Source organism: Triticum urartu, chromosome 3A (assembly GCF_056163025.1).
Source record: "Triticum urartu cultivar PI428250 chromosome 3A, HENAU_Tu73, whole genome shotgun sequence".
Lineage (NCBI taxonomy): Eukaryota > Viridiplantae > Streptophyta > Magnoliopsida > Poales > Poaceae > Triticum > Triticum urartu.
The window spans coordinates 64081774-64100241 of record NC_141875.1 but is presented as its reverse complement, the minus strand read 5'-3'; the positions used below and the strand labels follow the sequence as shown (position 1 = coordinate 64100241).

Sequence of the window (18468 nt, the reverse complement as noted above, 5' to 3'; positions counted from 1 at the left end):
TTTGCATGTATTTGTCTTTTTTGTATCTCTCACATACAAACGCGGATTTTGATGAAAATTCGCACAATATATTACACTTCTATGTGTACATGTTTAAAAGATTTTGGATTTTGTAAAAATTCATTTCTCTGAACTTCAAGAAACAGGCACAATGCGCCCGTGCTCCAAAATTTCCTTTTGCATAACAACACCGTATATATAACTAGAAGATACCCCGCGCGTTGCGGCGGGAATCCTCGAGAACTTGTATGGAAATTCTGTGTTGAGAAGCAAAGGAAAGTTATCTACAAAAAAAGGGTAAAATGAAGGGAAGTTTAATATGCATAGTGTAATAGTTGCAATATGAAATGTCTTTTGCTTTTATTAATTCTCAATGTATTATGTTAAGTCTAGGAATCATTGGGTAATCAAACAGAGGAACCAATCTGCATCGATTACATTTTAATCATGAGAAAATGTATTATTATTTGTGATGGTTACACCGAGCAGACAAAATCAATAAAATAAGCCAAAGGGTAGATAAAACACATCATAAATAGGAGGTGAAGCGAGGAGACGAAGTGTGGATGGCCCTTGTATTTTGAATTGTGATGACATGATATGGCAAGTTCGCATGGGAAGGAAATATAGTTGGTCCAGATCAACTTATTGCTATAGGATATGATGTAGGGGTTGTGTTGTGTTATAAAATTGAGATGTATATATGCATGTATCAGTGCATTATTCATCACCAAAAAACTAAACAAATGACCTGTACAATGAAAGATAGTTGCAGGGTTTTTATGAACATAATCGACATGTAAGAATAATATCACTTTGCAAGAACATATAGGTGTAAAAAAACAAACTATAGTCTATAACCCCAAAGAAAAATAACACACACCGGGCACATCACTATAGAAATGATCATTACAAAGGGTACAACTGAAGATAGTTTATCCAGAGGGTAAGAACAATTGCACCTTGTCTTTTTTTTTCTGGCCCTTTCTTATCCCGCTATGAGAAAAAACTGAAGTACAATATATGATTCCAACTGAAAAGAAAACACACTGAGCACATCAGTAAAGAAATGAACACAACCAAGGGCAACCAAAGTGAGTTGGTATCTGCGTATATATGACAGATGTAATGAAATGGTCTACTCAGATTTGCAGGCATGAACGGAACACCTGGATAATGTAAGAGGCCGTGATAAATTGTAGAGTAGCACCGTTTGAGAATAAAATTGTCCATATCACCATCAGACTGAGAATAAATGGTCATAATCACTTAATCAGAGAAGGGAAAGGAACCACATGACCATTAGGGCATCATACAGAATATATGCAAATATTATTTACAATCCGATTTGTTTGTCTGTACCTTGAATAAGAAACACCCAGCTTTAATCTTTCTCGTGTACATAATGTGTTCAACCTGCATATCATCCAGACTACAGACAATTTTGGCAATAGTTTGGAAGAAGTCCAACTTGAACTGCTGCTGGCTGGATCAAGACAGAGGAAGAAAAGAGAGAATAAATTTGCTTCTTGGATGTCTGCTTGATGGCGCGCATCTAGGAGGAAAAATAAGGCACTGGAAACATACAAAAGTGTCATTGAATTCAAGATGCAAACCTGTATGCTCTTTCAATGGTTCTTCTACCCCGTACAACATGTGGATGTGCCGTAGCTGTGTGAAACCTGCTCCTGTGTACGGGATCAAAATCCAACAAATGAGGATAGAGATCCGAACCTGTCTGATCTTTCAATGGTTCTTCTACCCCGTACAACATGTGGATCTCCTGCAGCTGTGTGAAGACCTGTTCCTGCACGGGATCAAAATCCAACAGATGAGGATATAAATCGAGATCGAGATCAAGATCAAGAGAGAGCCTGTAGATAGGGAAAGGCGGCCTCGTCCATCCGTCATCACGCTCGAGGAAGACGGTCAGCGGGAAGCCCTAGCGGCGGAGGTACACCTGGTTGTGGCTGGTTGAAGTAGATGTCGAGTTGTCTGCCCTCTAGTGGGGAAGGGAAACGATGGGTTCCCAAGCAAGATCGCCCCTCGGTTACAAACTGTAGTGGATCTTCACGGCTGAAACGAAAAACATGGGAGCCGGAGTGATTGTCACCAGAATACTAAACGTTTTCCTAAGCGAGCGAGGAACTATCCTTTTATTACGGAGAGAGGTTGAGCTTTGATCGGCTGTTCCGTTTGGAAACGGACCTGCTGGGAATTAAATAGAAGTACATAGTGGACGGTGGCTTGGAAAAAACCTTGCAGGGGGATATGCCAGCAAGCGATGGTGAGTATATGCGGAGAAGGAAAAATAACTAAGAAATGAAGTGACGTGGGTGGAATCTGCTGAGGTGGCATGATGATAATGTGGACGGGCTGCATGTTGAGAGAATAGGTAGTAGTGGGGATCAACTTCTTAAGAATGTAAGATTTCATCTCTTGAAAGTCCACTGTTCATATTTTGGCGTGGTAGATAGCCTGTGCTTACAATGCAATCCGCAACCATGAGATCTCAGCATCGATTCTACATCAAGCAATATATTTTTACTGTTGGCTCTGGTACGTGATTAAATAAAAGAGGTAATATCACTGGTAGTCACTAAACTTGTGTTGGATGTGCAGTTTAGTGCTACAACTTTAAAAATACGGATTTCCGATCAGTTAACTTGCGTCTAGATTCATATACGGTCACTCTCGTTGACTGCCCGCGTATTTGCCGATGACATGGCATGCCACACAAGCAGAGGCCCACTGTCAGTGACACATGCCATTTCAAGGAGTCGCATGCGTGGTGTTTTTGCACAGACCTCCCTGCACTTATTTTCTTTTGCACAAAAATGTCCTTGCTGACAGTGGCCCCACCAAAACCCGGTCACCAGCGTGTTTATATAGCGTGCGTCGAGGGCGGGAAATAACACTGTGGCGAGCGGGCTAATGGCGGGAAATGGCTTTGGAAGAAGTACTGGATGGCGGGAATGAGCTTGCGAAAGCGGGAGTAGTCACGGGTGTCGCCGGCGCGTATCTCTTACATCTGTCAGACGTACGGGCGGCGGAGCAAAGGAAAGAGATGGTACAAATAGTTGGTACAAAAGACTTGAGTACACGTAACTGAACAAATTAGTCTCACTGCCCGAGTGGCTAGATGGTGTGGGTTGTTGCTAGCACGGTCTGGGTTCGAATCCCAGGCCACTCATTTTTTTGGTTTATGACTGAACATATCTGAAGAATGTATTTGAGCATAAAAATGTCAGTAAAACAATGAAAAAAGCAGACCACTTATTTGGGCATATGACAGTAAGCATATGTGCAGACTCAGTTTAGCTTATGGCTATGAATATATCTGCAGAATGTATTTGAGCATAAAAATCTCAGTAAGACAATTCAAAAAGCAGACCACAGGCCACTTTTTTGGGCATATGTGCAGACTCAGTATAGCTTATGGCTATGAACATATCTGCAGAATGTATTTGAGCATAAAAATCTCAGTAAAACAATTCAAAAAGCAGGCCACTCTTTTTGGGCATATAACAGAAAACATATGTGCAGACTCAATTTAGCTTATGGCTGTGAACATATCTGCAGAATGTATTTGAGCATAAAAATCTCGGTAAAACAATTCAAAAAGCAGGCCACTCTTTTTGGGCATATGACAGAAAACATATGTGCAGACTGATTTTGGGCATATGACAGTAAACATATGTCATAGCTCCAAACTGGGAGAAGTAGCGAACAAAATCCATACTAAACAGGGAAATTAGTACTGACAAAAGCATGGTTCATTTGTCATGTAAACCTAAGCAGAACAAGGTCTTTTTTCCTGATTTACCCCAACAAAAGGAGCAGTTCATTCATGAACTATTCTACACAAAAGTTCATTCATGAACTTCATCACTTGGTCATCCAACTACAGAGATAGGAAATCATGCATGTCCTGAGGCCAGCCATCTCCAAACAGGCCATCTTGGGGTGCATTTTGGCTCACAAGTACCTCTTCTTCTCCCTGCATAAAAAGTGGTGGTTGCTGGCTGCTTTGTCCATCATTTCCAAAAAGCAAGTTGTAGAATCCTGGAGCAGCAGCCCTTGCTCCTCTGGGAGGATTACTTCCACTTGGGTAATTGCCACCTCTAGTTGCACTTGGAGCAGTTCCTCCCCTTGTTGCATTGCTTACTATTCTGCCTCCCCTTGTTGCATTGCTTGCACTTCTTCCTCCCCTTCTTGCATTGGTACCACTTCTACCACCCCTTGTTGCATTTCTTGCACTTCTTCCTCCTCTTGTTGCATTGCTTCCACTTGTTCCTCCTCTCACCCTGCCCCTGGACATGGCTGTTGTCACCCTGCCTATAGGGATTGTGTCCCTAGCATTAGCAATAAAGCTAGACTCAGGCAGGGGACCAAAGCCTGCCTGTCCACTTTTCTGCCTCCCTTTGCTTACCAACCATCCAATTTAAAATCTTCCAGAAGATGTAATCCAGCATTGATTTAATTGGCAACTCTCTACCATCCAAAATGTAGCTACAAATATGTGTTCACACAATCAATGAAAGCAAATGCAACAGAAATCAAGCAATACATCATACTTGCAAACAATGAAACTAACCTGTTAAACACCTCACACATGTTATTCAGCAATATATCACACTTGCAGAAAGGGTCAAAGAAAGCTTTGATCCAAGTTCTTGGGGACAAGTTCTCAACCCAATTGAATGCTGCAAAGTTGTGATCTCTCATCTTATCCATGTTTCTGGTGTAGGCAGCTTCATTAGTGGATCTTGCTATGGCCCAGAGGTCATTCTTCAGTTGTTCACCCTTGTGTACTTTGTGGAAATTTTGGTAAATGTGCCTAACACAGTTCCTATGTTCTGAATCAGGGAAAACTTTCTTCACAGCATTCGTCAAACCCTACAACAACATAAACATCACTTAAAATATAATGATATTCTGTCGAGCTATCGAGCTAAAATCGAGCGAGCCAACATTGGCTCAAGATCGGCTTGTTTCTTGGTCGAGCTACATAAAGTGTTCAAACTCAGCTCGTTTCTTTTCGAGTCGATCTCGAGCGGTTCACGAGCCTCGAGATTTTCTTGCATCCTAGTTCCAGAACTTTGGAATAGAACATTTTACAAATAAAAGAACAAAAAAAACTATGACTCACCTTCTGTCTGTCACTCATAATGGTGAATGTTGATGTATTGATTATATTCAGGTCATCCTTCAAAGAGGCTAGAAACCACTCCCAACTGTGTGTTGACTCCACTTCACATATGCCAAATGCTATAGGGAAGATACAATCATTTGGATCAATCCCAACTGCTGTCAATATATTCCCCTTATATCTTGTTTTGATGTGACAACCATCAAGGAAAATTATTGGTCTGCAGCCCTTCAAAAACCCCCTCTTACATGCATCATAAGACCAGTACAATGTTGAGAAGTGGTCCTTTGTGACCTTGGCCTTGTCATCAAACACTTCCTTTGTGCACAAGAAAAATAGGCTCCCTGGATTGCTCCTTCTCAACTCCTGCCCATAGTCCCATAAAGTGTTGTATTGATCATCATCTTCTCCCCTGATTTCTTTAACGGCTGCTCTTCTTGCCCTTCCCAACTTACTCCTGTGAGCAACTAAGTTAAATTCTTGTTCCACCTTCTCTGAAAATTTCAGTAAGGGCATTTTCTCATTGCCTCTGAACTCTTCTCTGAACTGTTTAGTAAGAAAGGGAGCAGTAAGCACTTTCAGATCCCAAGCTTTGGTGCAAGTATGTTTGTCAGTATACTTCCTGATCTGAATGCTGCTGGATCTGTTGTCCTTGCCTGCCTTCAAGTACCAAGTACAATCATCCTTGCATACTGCCTCTAATGACCTGTTAGTATTCCTGAGCTTCCTCACCTTCACTCTATTTCTGACACTGTATGCATTGAGAGCATGTCTCAGCTCTATCATGTCTGCAAATACCATACCTAGCTTAAACACCGGTGCATTCAGGTCTGTGGTAGGGTTGAAAACACTGAATTTATGCTTCAACTTATCTTTCTCTTCTCTTGACATATTCAAATGACTGTCCTCCAGTGCATCTTCTGGGAGTTCTGCTTCATAGTCAGAAAATTCAGTCTTCTCTCTGTGGTCATCTACATTTTTGTCAACATGTGCATCAAACAGGTCATCGTCACCATCTTGCACATCAAAGTCACTCTCATAAAAATCCTCATCTGTTAACTCATCCTGAACATCACCCTCTTCTTCACTGCTCTGACCATGCTCCTCTCCTTGCTCTTCCTCCACTGCAGCTGTAAACCCAGAACTAGATCCTTCACCATATGACATCCTCCTCTTTGTTTTCCTTGATACATTCTGTCTTGGACTCTTTCCTTTCGCTGAGCAGCTAACATTTTCTTTTCCATTGTGTTTTGTGGGAGTAATGACCTTAGGCAGTTCTATCACTCCAGTAATCAAAACATCATCATCTGATGACTGCAAAGTTTCACCATGATCTACTACAAGCAGTAGGTTCTTGTGCTCTGTTGTTGCAATAATCATAAGAACAATATCTGCATCACATTGCATAAGTTTAAGCCCATCAGCAACGGTCTTCCCTGGTTGGCACCAATACACATCTAATTTGGAGGCTTCCATGTCATGTCCCAGTTGTGAAAGAAAATCCTTGATCCATAACATTGACCATGTGTCACTCTCACACATGTCAAACCAGTCAACCTCATAATCCATGTAAGTCTTGTTGCTCTCACTCCCACAGAACAAACCCTTGTGGTGGATCTGAACACTAAACAAGCCATCAAAATCACCTGCATTGTGAAAATAAAAAAATTCAGTAAGTAGGGTACGTCGAATTTACTGAAGAAAAATTCAGTTAACAAGTAAATAAGTACAACACAAGTTCAACAGCTAATTATCCATTATAGTACACATTTTGAGTACATTTTTAGTACACGCATTCAGCAGCTAATTATCCATTACAGTACCAATAGAGCACACAATCTTAAAAAAACAGAGTACACGCATTCAGTGTCAAAAAAATTCAGTTAACTGCATGCAGTTTCTGAAATTCAGAGTACACACATTTAGTGTCAAAAAATTCAGTTAACTGCATGCAGTTTCTGAAATTCAGAGTAAACACATTTAGTGTCAAAAATTTCAGTAACTGCATGCACTTTCTGAAATTCAGAAGTTCAGTTAACTTCTTACCCTTCCCAGTACAAACATCAGACATTTTTCAACTATATAATCTAACCAAACAGGGGACCTAGACCTTCCCGAACCCTAGTTCGATTTGCAAACAGCGGGCCTGGACCTTCAAAATCCAATCCGTCCTTTCAAGATCGGTTAAGAACAACGCGTCCATACGAGAAACTATCAAAGATAATGGCCATAACACATGAACCCTAGATACGCGAAACGGGGCAGGAAGAAGACGACCAGGAGCAGATGAGAGAAACAAGACGGAGGAGAGCAGGGAGGGGTGGGGGGGGTGGGGGGGGGGCAGACGTACCATACGACGGCGCAACTTCGCCCGGACGTCGACGACGCGGTTCATTCATCGCCTCTGACGACGGCCGCCGTCAAGCACCGCCTCCTCCGCCTCCGCCTCTGTTTGATCGGGAAACGAAGCGGTGGGGAGTTAGAATGAATGGCCAGAGATATTGGGGTACCGCTCCGCAAATATGCACGGTTGGCTTGCTCCCGCCCTTGCAGGGACATTTTTGCGCAAAAGAAAATAAGTGCAGGGGGTCTGTACAAAAACACCACGCACGCGACTCCTTGAAACGGCCTGTGTCACTGACAGTGGGCCTCTGCTTGCGTGGCATGCCATGTCATCGGCGAATACGCAGGCAGTCAACGAGAGTGACCGTATATGAACCTAAACGCAAGTTAACTGACCAAAAATCCGTATTTTTAAAGTTGTAGCACTAAACTGCACATCCAACGCAAGTTTAGTGACTACCAGTGATATTACCTCTAAATAAAATATGAGGCGATTCCTCACACACGGGCTACCCAGCTCCTCTCTTGCTCTCAGCCACTTACACGTGGGCCACTACCACGCTGTCACGGCATGCGGGCATAGCGTATGCCCACATACAGAAGGAGGCACCGTATTTGCACGGCGAAACAAAGTTCGAGCACCAATTTCATGTATTTTACAATTTTAGGCACCAAATTGTCTGTACCGAACAAGTTGAGGCACCCCTAGTATATTTAACTCACAGAAATTCAAACTAAAAACTTCTATGCAAAGAATCTGATGTGACACCTTGAACATTAATTTAAGCAGCAGCGATACTATTTCTTCATATTCACGTGAGACAACTCTTACAAGACAGTAACATCATCTAACACAAATGAGGAACCGCTCCCGTACCCAAAGATGGCAAATGGTGAATGGTTCTTGCCAATGCACATAACTTAGAATTCATATATCCATACAAATGTACATAAACATAGAGAAATGAATCATTAGAAAAACTTTGCGCCTTCACAAAATTGGTCGCTTCATGATCACAAATTACCTAGCGTAGCAGTACTAGAAAGAAAAAATACCTGGTGTAGTATAAACATAGTAGAAGAAAAACTCACATGTCTCAATACTCAAGATGATGGTTGCATCTGGCTGTCATGTTCCTTGACTCTAAAAAAAACATGGGTGCGCCGCCTCTAATTTATCTCTTCTTCTTTTTGTGAAAAGCCTCTAATTTATCTCAAGAAACTAATCTGAATCTAATGCATTCTAAATTTATGAGCGAGTTGGCAAGCTGTTCTTGGCCTCTTGCCATTAGAGGTTTCTGTCTGTAGACTTAGAAACTACCACAGTAGATAAAATGGCAGCAAATTAAAATGAGCGAGACAGAAATTTGCTGACACAAACAAATGGCATGAAGAAGAGTCTGAACTGAGGCGACACGCAAGCACACATGAACACTGATTCAGACAACAGCATCACTATTTCTTTCAAGGCCGCAAGCAAGCAGCACAATCCTTACAAAGATTGTAACATCATACTGCCGACTAGGTACATAGAGAAGGCATGAAGCGACGAATATACCGAACAAATCAATATACTACTTTTTCATCTACGTTTTATCTTTTCACCGTTTTTCTATCTCGTTCTTCGCTGTTCTTCGTGTTTGAGAGCTGCAAATCCCGAGACTCTAGGGGCGAGCGAATCAACCTAGGGCAGCCCATAGCCGCGGCACTCCCTGACGGGGTCCCTCCCGGGGGTGTGGGGTTTTCGGGTCTACAAAAGCGTCCGTCGACTGTCTTGCGTATCGCGCTGTCGGTCGGGTCTCCTTCGACGTGAGCTGCGGTGCATCACCCCCGGCGTCGAGGGTACACGTGACGTGTTCATGTGTCAACAGATAGTGATGATGATGGTGATGTTGATGAAGACGATCACCGTGGCGATGATTCCCCTCTCGATGGCACTCCGGTGCCACCAAGAGAGAGGATGAGAGGTTCTCCCCCTTGTGCTTCCTCCTCCATGGCCTCCCCCTTAGATGGGGAGAGGTTCCCCCTCTGGTCCTTGGCCTTCATGGTGATGATGCCCCCTTCGGGATCCTCCTCCATGCCCTCCGGTGATGATGGCCCCCTCCGGCAAGGTGCCAGAGAGGGCCTAGATTGGTTTTCAGTGGCTACGGAGGCTTCTGGCGACGGAACTCCCGATCTAGGTTAATTTTCCGATATTTCTGTATTTATAGGAATTTTTGGCGTCGGTCTCACGTCAAGGAGGTGCCCGAGGCGTCCACGAGGCAGGCCCACGCGCCTGGGGGGGTGGGCGCGCTCCCCACCCTCATGGACGCCCCGGGACTCTCCTGGCCCAACTCTTTTACTCCGGGGTCTTCTTTTGGTCCATAAAAAATCGTCAAAAATTGGCACATCAATTGGAATTCGTTTGATATTTCTTTTCTGTAAAACTCAAAAGCAAGGAAAAAACAGAAACTGGCACTGGGCTCTAGGTTAATAGGTTAGTCCCAAAAACTATATAAAATAGCATATAAATGCATATAAAACATCCAAGGTTGATAATATAATAGCATGAATACTTCATAAATTATAGATACGTTGGAGACGTATCAGCCAACTCCAACAGCCGGGATCGGCGACCGCCACCGAGCGCACTTGAAGAGGGTAGAAGGGCGTGGAGAAGTAAACGAAGTTGCTACTCGACGAAGGGAGGTCCCTTGCCGAGACGGACAGGCACCCGTCGTCGCCGAGAAAGAGCGTGCGGTCGCCGAGGCTTGTCACGGGCGATAGCATGCGCTTGCTGTCGTCGTCGTCGTCGAAGTCCACCGAGTAGATCGCGAAGGTCAGCAGTTGCCGCTGAGTTGTGCTTGCCCGGACGATGACATACCGGACGATGAGCAGCATCCATCCGGCGGACTGGACGAGGTGGAGGTGTCACGGTAGCGGGAAAAGCGCATGGCGCCCGACGCCGTGGCAACCATGTTGTCGAGTGTTGGCCCGGGAGGGTACAGCTGCATGATCTCCGGTGACGCCGGGTGTGAAGTGGTGTCGTAGAGCCTCCCTTGGAAGGGCAAGGCGTTCCGGATAGTGAGCTTCCAGTGGCGGCGCTGGAGGACCTCCCAATGGCCCTTGCCGGCCTCAACGGCGACCACCACATTTCCGTTGGCATCCGGGAACCGGACCACGGCCGCGATCGAGCTCGTTGACGGCTCCGTGCTGCTGCATACGACAACCTCCATCTCCCAAAGAGAGCCCATGTCATCGACCTCCTCATGGTACACGGTTGAGAGGGACGGGAAGTCGACGGCGACGATCGGGGTGGAGCAGCATGCGGACGACGACGGTGCTCTTGCGCAGGAGGACGAGGAGGCCTTCGCTGAAGCCGATGATCTGGTAGCCCCGGCAGGCGGATGCGGACGCGCCTGGCCGTGCGCGCGTGGAGCAGGGCGATCTCCCGCGCGTCCTCCGAGTGGATTGTGTCGCCGTCGCAGAGCGCCACCCAGTCCCGGGGCCAGAGGGCGTGTTGGCGCACCAGCCGGTGCAGACGGCGCGGAAGGCGGCGTAGTCCGCGGCATCCAGGATCAGGTCGGCGACGAGGCCGAGTATATCCGTGGGCAGAGACGCCCAGCCGCCGGTCGCCCGTTCTGGCCGGCGGCTCTGGCGGTCGCGGGCCAAGGTGGCGCGTTTGCGCTTTGAAATCCTGCGAAAGAACGGATGGGGCTTGCCTGCTCCCGTTCGGTGCTCCCATCCATGCTATCTTAGAAGTGCCACGTAGGATAAATGATGAGATGAAGGAGAGAGAACTCATAAGAAAATGTTTGTCTTCTCTTATTTAAGAGAAGACAAGAGGTGATCTCTTAGCATAACATGTTGAGTTAAATACACCAGAGGTGCCTAAACTTGTTCTGTGCGGTCAGTTTGGTGCCTAAAGTTATAAAATACATAAAACTAGTGTTCGAACTAGTTGTGCAAATACGGTGCATCCTTCTGTATTCAGACATACGCCTTGCCCGCATGAAGTGCCAGCACAGTGCCAGTATGGCAGTGACCCACATGTAAGTGGGTACGTGCAGGGAGGAATTATTTTGCAAAAGCATCCCTTATATTTTATTTAATCATGTAGGAAAGCCCTCAAATACAGAGTATGCTAGAGAGAAATAACATGAAAAAAATCTCCATGGCGGTGTTTCCAATCTACATTTCCAGGTTACCAAACGTCACGATCTGCCCACGCGGGCAAACTATCCGGTACGTACAGTAATAGCTAGAAAATTATGTAGACCAATTCCACGTGTCGCGTCGCTATTTTCCTGATGCGTAATCCGTGGGTTTTATTTTTTATTTTTTTCCCAAGTTCCGGTTTAGTTTTATGACACGTAAATTCTTCCATATAAAAATACAATAGCTATTGATATGCAGTTACTGTGTATTTTTAAATATTTTTAATTTTTTCATTATTGTGTACTTTGAAGAGGTAAAATTAATTTTGTTTGTGGATTTAAAATTTTCAATGAATATTTAATATTATTGTGTAACTTTATATATCTTCATTCCGGATCAGAAGCATACACAATTATTGTGCGTCTTCATTGTATTTCTAAAATACAAAGTTATTAAAAAAATTGACAACATTGTATTTTTTGAAATTATTCAACATATATAAAAATGATTGTGTAATAATATTAAATTACAGAAATGTACCAAAACATGTCAACCATGTTTGTAGAATTGTAAGGAGAATTTTACACACCAATTTTTTAATACTTGATGAACATATTCTAAAACATGTTGAACCCCTAGTGTATTTAACTCATAGAAATTCAAACTAAAAACTTCTATGCAAAGAATCTGATGTGACATGCAAGCCTACCTTGAACATTAATTTAAGCAGCAGCAATGCTATTTCTTCATATTCACGCGACACAACTCTTACAAGACAGTAACATCATCTAACACAAATGAGGAACCGCTCCCGTACCCAAAGATGGCAAATGGTGAATGGTTCTTGCCAATGCACATAACTTAGAATTCATATATCCATACAAATATACATAAACATAGAGAAATGGATCATTAGAAAAACTTTGCGCCTTCACAAAATTGGTCGCTTCGTGATCACAAATTACCTAGTGTAGCAGTACTAGAAAGAAAAAAATACCTAGTGTAGTATAAACATAGTAGAGGAAAAACTCACATGTCTCAATACTCAAGATGATGGTTGCATCTGGCATGTTCCTTGACTCTAAAAAAACATTGGTGCGCCGCCTCTAATTTATATCTTCTTTTTTGTGAAAAGCCTCTGATTTATCTCAAGAAGCTAATCTGAATCCAATGCATTCTAAATTTATGAGCGAGTTGGCAAGCTGTTCTTGGCCTCTTGCCATTAGAGGTTTCTGTCTGTAGACTTAGAAACTACCACAGTAGATAAAATGGCAGCAAATTAAAATGAGTGAAACAGAAATTTTTTGACATAAACAAATGGCATGAAGAAGAGTCTGAACTGAGGCGACACGCAAGCACACATGAACACTGATTCAGACAACAGCATCACTATTTCTTTCAAGGCCGCAAGCAAGCAGCAGAATCCTTACAAAGATTGTAACATCATACTGCCGACTAGGTACACACAGAAGGCATGAAGCGACGAGGATCAAGCCTAAGCTGTCTAGGATGAGGTGAACTTGGTGACGGCCTTGGTGCCCTCGGAGACGGCGTGCTTGGCGAGCTCCCCGGGGAGGACGAGGCGGACGGAGGTCTGGATCTCCCGGGACGTGATGGTGGGCTTCTTGTTGTAGCGGGCCAGCTTGGCGGACTCGCCGGCGAGCTTCTCGAAGATGTCGTTGATGAAGGAGTTCATGATGGACATGGCCTTGGAGGAGATGCCGACGTCCGGGTGCACCTGCTTCAGCACCTTGAAGATGTAGATCTTGTACGTCTCCACGCCCTTCTTGGCCTTGCTGCCCTTCTTCTTGCCCCTCGTCTTCCCCTCGCCGCCGGCCTCCTTGGACGCCGGCGCCCGCTTCTCCGCCTTGGGCTTCTTCCCCGCGGTCGCCTTCTCGGCCGTGGCCACCGGCTTCTTCTCCGCCGCCTTGGGTGCCATGGGTGCTGGTGGTTGGAGCGTGTGAGGAGGTTGAGCTTGGGGGGGATGTGAGGGGGGCTGCTGAGTGCTGATACGGAGGGGGCGGCGAGGTTATGTAGGGAGCGGGGAGGAGGAAGGAGGTGGGCTGCGGTTGGCGGAGAGGATGCTGCCTCGGATCGATGGCGTGGAGTGGTTCCAGCCGCTCGATGATGCTTGGAACGGACGGACCCGATGCGCTTCGGCGCGGATCGATGACGTGGCGAGGACGTACGCTGGATCGGCGCGGATCCATAGCGTGTCGACTGTGGGACGACGTACGCTCCAGCCCATGTACATATTGCACGTTGCAGCATGCAAAAAAAAGAGTGAAAAAAAATAAAAACCACTGATTAGAACCCCGCAAAAAAACGCGTTGATTAGAAACGGGTATTACAAGAACACCTCAAAGAAGCAGTGCACTGCATAAGCATGTGCTAGAGAAGAAGAATGGAAAAAGGGGGCGCTCGGTTTATGGAGGAAAACCGGCTCCAGCGCCTTCGCTGCTACCAGACTGCACGCCGAAAACCATTGCATTAGTTTGGGCTTGTCACTAGATTGTCCACGAACCACGACAACGCCAAAGAGGCATGATATGTCCGTTAAATCGAACATATGCAGTTTTCATCCTATCAGGTTGGCTAGGGAGATGCCTTCCTTGTATTGAGGATTTGGTGCCTCTTGATCGTAACCCTATGTTTATGAAATAAAACTCTCTTTCTATCGCAAAAAAAAGGTTGGCCGGTATGTCCCACCAGACGCACGTCACATGTGAAGGATTCTCCTACTACCCACCACCCAATTCAGTAACCACGCCACACGGGCGAAAACGCACTAGTCGTCATCGGCCAACTCCACAAGCCACAAGTCCCTCCGACCGGCACCTCCGAAACGATGCCATCAAGAGGGAATGCGTGCAACACCAAGCAAAGCTAACAACGCTGCCATCACCCGATTGGGTAAACCAGATCTAGGTTTTCCATCGTAATTGTCGGAAGGAAAAGTGAGGATTACCACCTTGACACCTCCAACAAGGAAAGGGGGCCCGAAGGCGCCATCGTCAGAGTACAGCTTTCGTCGGCATCACCCTCCAAACCTCGGGACTCAGGCAGCCCCCTAAAAAGCCATCTGCGCATCGCACTAGCATCCTGCATCAAGCTCCTCCATCACGCCACAAAGTGCACACTCGCGAGCAACACGCCACTAGGAGCACGCACCACATGGATCTGGATCATAAATACCTTCTGGTCAGGCCCTACTACACCGGCCTGCTCCAGCTCGTCGTGCACCATGCGGATCTGGACCATGCGCACCTTCTCATCGCGTGCATGCGCCCGCTTGCCACGCCCGGAATCGGACCGTGCCCCGCCATGCCCTTGCCTGGATCTGGAGCAGCCATCCACCTCTATGCTACCTGACAGTATCCTTATCTCCTACCTTATCGCTTAGGTAGCTTGTTCTTTGGGTTCTGGCAATCCTACTTCTTATGGGATATGTACTTCTTAACAGTAAGTTTGTCCCTCTAATGGTACTGTAGTATCAGTGTTGATGTGGTGTTGTTCTACGCCTGATGTGGTTCTTTTATGGTGTCGGAGATGATTCTGGTAGATCCCTCGATAGGGTATCCCGGCGTGGCGATTAGGTTAGAGGAGAAAGAAGAAGTGAGTTACCAAGGTTCGGGCCCTCATGATGGAGGTAAAACCCTACTCCTACTTTGTGTATATTTCGACCGGGGTGAAGTACATATAATACCGAAGGATTGTAATGTCTAGTATGTTTTGTCGACTAGCCCAAACCTGGTTTATATAAGATATCGAGGGCCCTAGGGTTATAAGAGTCCTAGTTGGCAACATCGGCGGAAAGGAGTCCTCCACGGATTCGACTTCTTTCTCTTGAACAGAAAGGCTTCAAATTCTTTCTCCTAGAGGGCCAATGGGCTGACAAGATGGCCCAAGCGGAACCGGCCTAGGGGGCCTCGGGCCGTCCTACTTGGACCGATAACCGACAAGGTGAGGCACCCTTGGGCCGTGGCACCATCAGTTGACTAGTGATACAACAGTCCCCGGTCGTAGTGTAGCTCGTATCACCAGAGACCACGCATGACCAAGTTGTCAGAAGGATTGACGAGCACTCTTACTCGTACAAGTGCGTCTGCAAACTTATCCACGCATACCACAAAACAGAAGAAGAAGTCGGACACAAGCCATAGATTTAACAAAACAGAAGACGAGCAGTGGTATGAGCGCGTTCGGTCATACCACAACTCGAACCAGAATCACAGCTCATGCCGGTTCACAAAGTGTTTCATTTGAACATGTCCACATCATGCATCAAACATACCTGTCAGTATATGCGGAAATATTGAAAAGTCTTTAGCTCCTTTAGAAAACTTTTAGCTAGAATGAAACATCTAAATTGTTTTATCTAGCTTGTTTTTCTAAAGTAGAAAATATCTAAACAATCATCCGCCGGACTTCAAAAATACCACATGCCTGTTTTCCCAACAAATTTAAAATTTCAACGGGGAAGCAGAATGGAGAAAAGTTAACCCACCACTGGGCCTATTTTGGATTAAAAAAAATAACTGATGAATATACGGAATACCCACTCTGCATTCAACCTATATTTTTCCTATTCATCAGTTTTACTGAAATTCTTGCTTATTATTGTTCCCACCGTGCAACATTAACTTGCTTATTTACCCAGGACATCCTGTGCACTCCGGTGAAGAACATTTTTGTACTGGAGTCTTTCAAGGGCCTGACTAATCCTATCTAAATTCCTCAATATCTGTTTCAGCTTTATCTGATTACAAAATCAGCACCTCATCTGGCTAGTTACCTGCATCAAACAACTATCCAAACTTCAGTTGGCATGTTGTCGGCTCAACTCCAAGTTTAAGAATTCTTTTGGCTCATGAATAAAGCAACATGTAACCAGCTCAACTACAGAGAGGATGATCAAGGTCACATTTCTGCAAAATGTTTCAGCGTGGTCAAGCTCTAAATTGAAATGTTTGACTGCAGGACTTCTGAAGCTCGATTTGTAAGCTGCCACGCACGCAGGGCGAGGTGGAGGATGATTGGGAATCCAAGGTGCCAGCTCTTCGTAGATTCAGTTACCCACAGCTTGATAGGAATAAGACCGAAGTGAACTTCACAAGGAGGTAAAGATAAATCGCTGGAAATTACAGACCAACGGAAAATTTCAGATGACACAAGAGAGAATTTACAAGTAAAGCGTACTGTATTTAGCAGTGACCTTGAGACGTATAGACGGAAAATTTCGCAAGATCAATGGCAGCGATAGGTAGAACACAAGAGATTGAAGTGATTGCAGCCATAGACTGAAATGATTGCATCTTTAGCCATCCTCACAGAAATCACAGGTACAATGTCATCCTTGCTCGACGAATCTGACAGACACTAAAGACTAGCAGGCATTACATGCAGGATCTCATCTTAGTCCATGAGAAATGGATCTAAGCAACACCAACTAGGTTATGGGGGCGGCTATTCCTTGGTGGCAGCGACCTTCTTCTTGGGGGACTTGGTGGCCGTCTTCTTCTTGGGCGACTTGGCCTCCTTCTCGGCGGCGGCCGGGGACTTCTTGGGGAGCAGCACAGAGTTGATGTTGGGGATGACGCCGCCGTGGGCGATGGTCACGCCGGCGAGCAGCTTGCCGAGCTCCTGGTCGTTGCGGACGGCGAGAAGCAGGTGGCGCGGGATGATGCGGGTCTTCTTGTTGTCCTTGGCCGCGTTGCCGGCAAGCTCCAGGACCTGCGCGTTCAAAAGCCAACGAAATCAGTCAATCGGGACAAGAGGAGGGAAGAACAGAGGCTCGAGGAGGGGAGAGATCGGCGCATACCTCGGCGGCCAGGTACTCGAGGACGGCGGCGAGGTAGACGGGGGCGCCGGAGCCGACGCGCTGGGCGTAGCGGCCCTTCTTGAGGTAACGCCCGATGCGGCCTACGGGGAACTGGAGCCCGGCCTTGACGGAGCGGGTCACCGCCTTCTTCCTGTCACCGCCCTTCCTTCCGGCCATCTTGCTTGCTACTTCTCCGGCGACGAGGACTCTCGAGGTGTGGTGTACGCGGCGGCGGCGGTGGATCGGAGCGCTCTGAATTCGTGGAATTGGACGGCGGCGAGGGCGCGGGTTTTATTGGGAAGCAGGAGGAGGGAGCGATCCGCGTGACATGCTGCGCTCACCGTTGGATCTTGGCATAGTGGACGGTGGAGATTAGTAGGGGGCGTGATCCGTGGGATGGCCCTGCCGACCAATCAGAGCGCAGAGATTTTGTTTTAGCACTTGATTCACTTTAAAAATCTAGATAATGCTAAAATATAGTTCAGGATGAATGTATGTAAATTCTGTTGGACAAATCAACAAAAAAATTAGTTGAATTCAAATAATTTTAAATTTAAAAATCTAGATCAAGGAAAATATAGTTCAGAAAGAATGTATGAAAAATCTTTCGGTCAAATAAACGATTTTTAATTCGAATAATTTTAGATTTGAAAGTATAAATACAATAAAATATAGTTCAGAATGAATGTAACTTAATTTTTTGAGCGAAATGAAAAAAAATCACCTACCCTTGAATTTATTTGTCGGGCTGGCCCATAGAATATGATATGCATCTCTGTATGGGGCAGCAATTAGCGTCGACTCTCGTGGTTAGCGCATGCATTACCTATAGGTTCGAATCCTCATAGGCAATATTTTTTAAATCTTAAATTCCTTCGTGTGCCCATGGCAGATAGGTCCTGCACAGGTTGTGAGTAGGTCGACCGACAAGTGGATCGCACAGATGTAAAAAGAAGTAATTGCTACATGCGTTTACACAGACATAATTACGAAAAAAATTAGGGGACGCTTTTGC

General features: G+C 45.5%; 2 protein-coding genes and 2 pseudogenes across 2 annotated transcripts; all 4 read right to left on the bottom strand.

The window, feature by feature from the left end:
• Positions 1-3678: 3678 nt before the first annotated feature.
• On the bottom strand, positions 3679-7007 carry LOC147978581 (uncharacterized; annotated as a pseudogene).
• A 3044-nt stretch (positions 7008-10051) lies between these two features.
• On the bottom strand, positions 10052-12189 carry LOC147978580 (uncharacterized; annotated as a pseudogene).
• Positions 12190-13001: 812 nt separating this feature from the next.
• Positions 13002-13642, bottom strand: LOC125547971 (histone H2B.2-like). Its single transcript, XM_048711693.2, has one exon. The coding sequence runs from the start codon at positions 13569-13571 to the stop codon at positions 13137-13139; it is 435 nt and encodes a 144-aa protein (XP_048567650.2). The 5' UTR covers positions 13572-13642; the 3' UTR covers positions 13002-13136.
• A 3268-nt stretch (positions 13643-16910) lies between these two features.
• On the bottom strand, positions 16911-17730 carry LOC125547970 (histone H2A.1-like). The gene is made up of 2 exons (XM_048711692.2): positions 17454-17730; positions 16911-17365 (listed from the first exon to the last, which is right to left on the bottom strand). Exons 1-2 carry the CDS (start codon positions 17628-17630, stop codon positions 17099-17101), a joined length of 444 nt encoding a protein of 147 aa, XP_048567649.1. The 5' UTR covers positions 17631-17730; the 3' UTR covers positions 16911-17098.
• Positions 17731-18468: the final 738 nt, after the last annotated feature.

Excerpts from the sequence above, each read along its gene's own strand:
- LOC125547971 (XM_048711693.2), bottom strand. The coding sequence starts at position 13,571 with ATGGCACCCAAGGCGGCGGAGAAGAAGCCGGTGGCCACGGCCGAGAAG.
- LOC125547970 (XM_048711692.2), bottom strand. The coding sequence starts at position 17,630 with ATGGCCGGAAGGAAGGGCGGTGACAGGAAGAAGGCGGTGACCCGCTCC. Across the intron at positions 17,366-17,453 it reads TCGAGTACCTGGCCGCCGAG|GTCCTGGAGCTTGCCGGCAA; the intron begins GTATGCGCCGAT and ends TTGAACGCGCAG.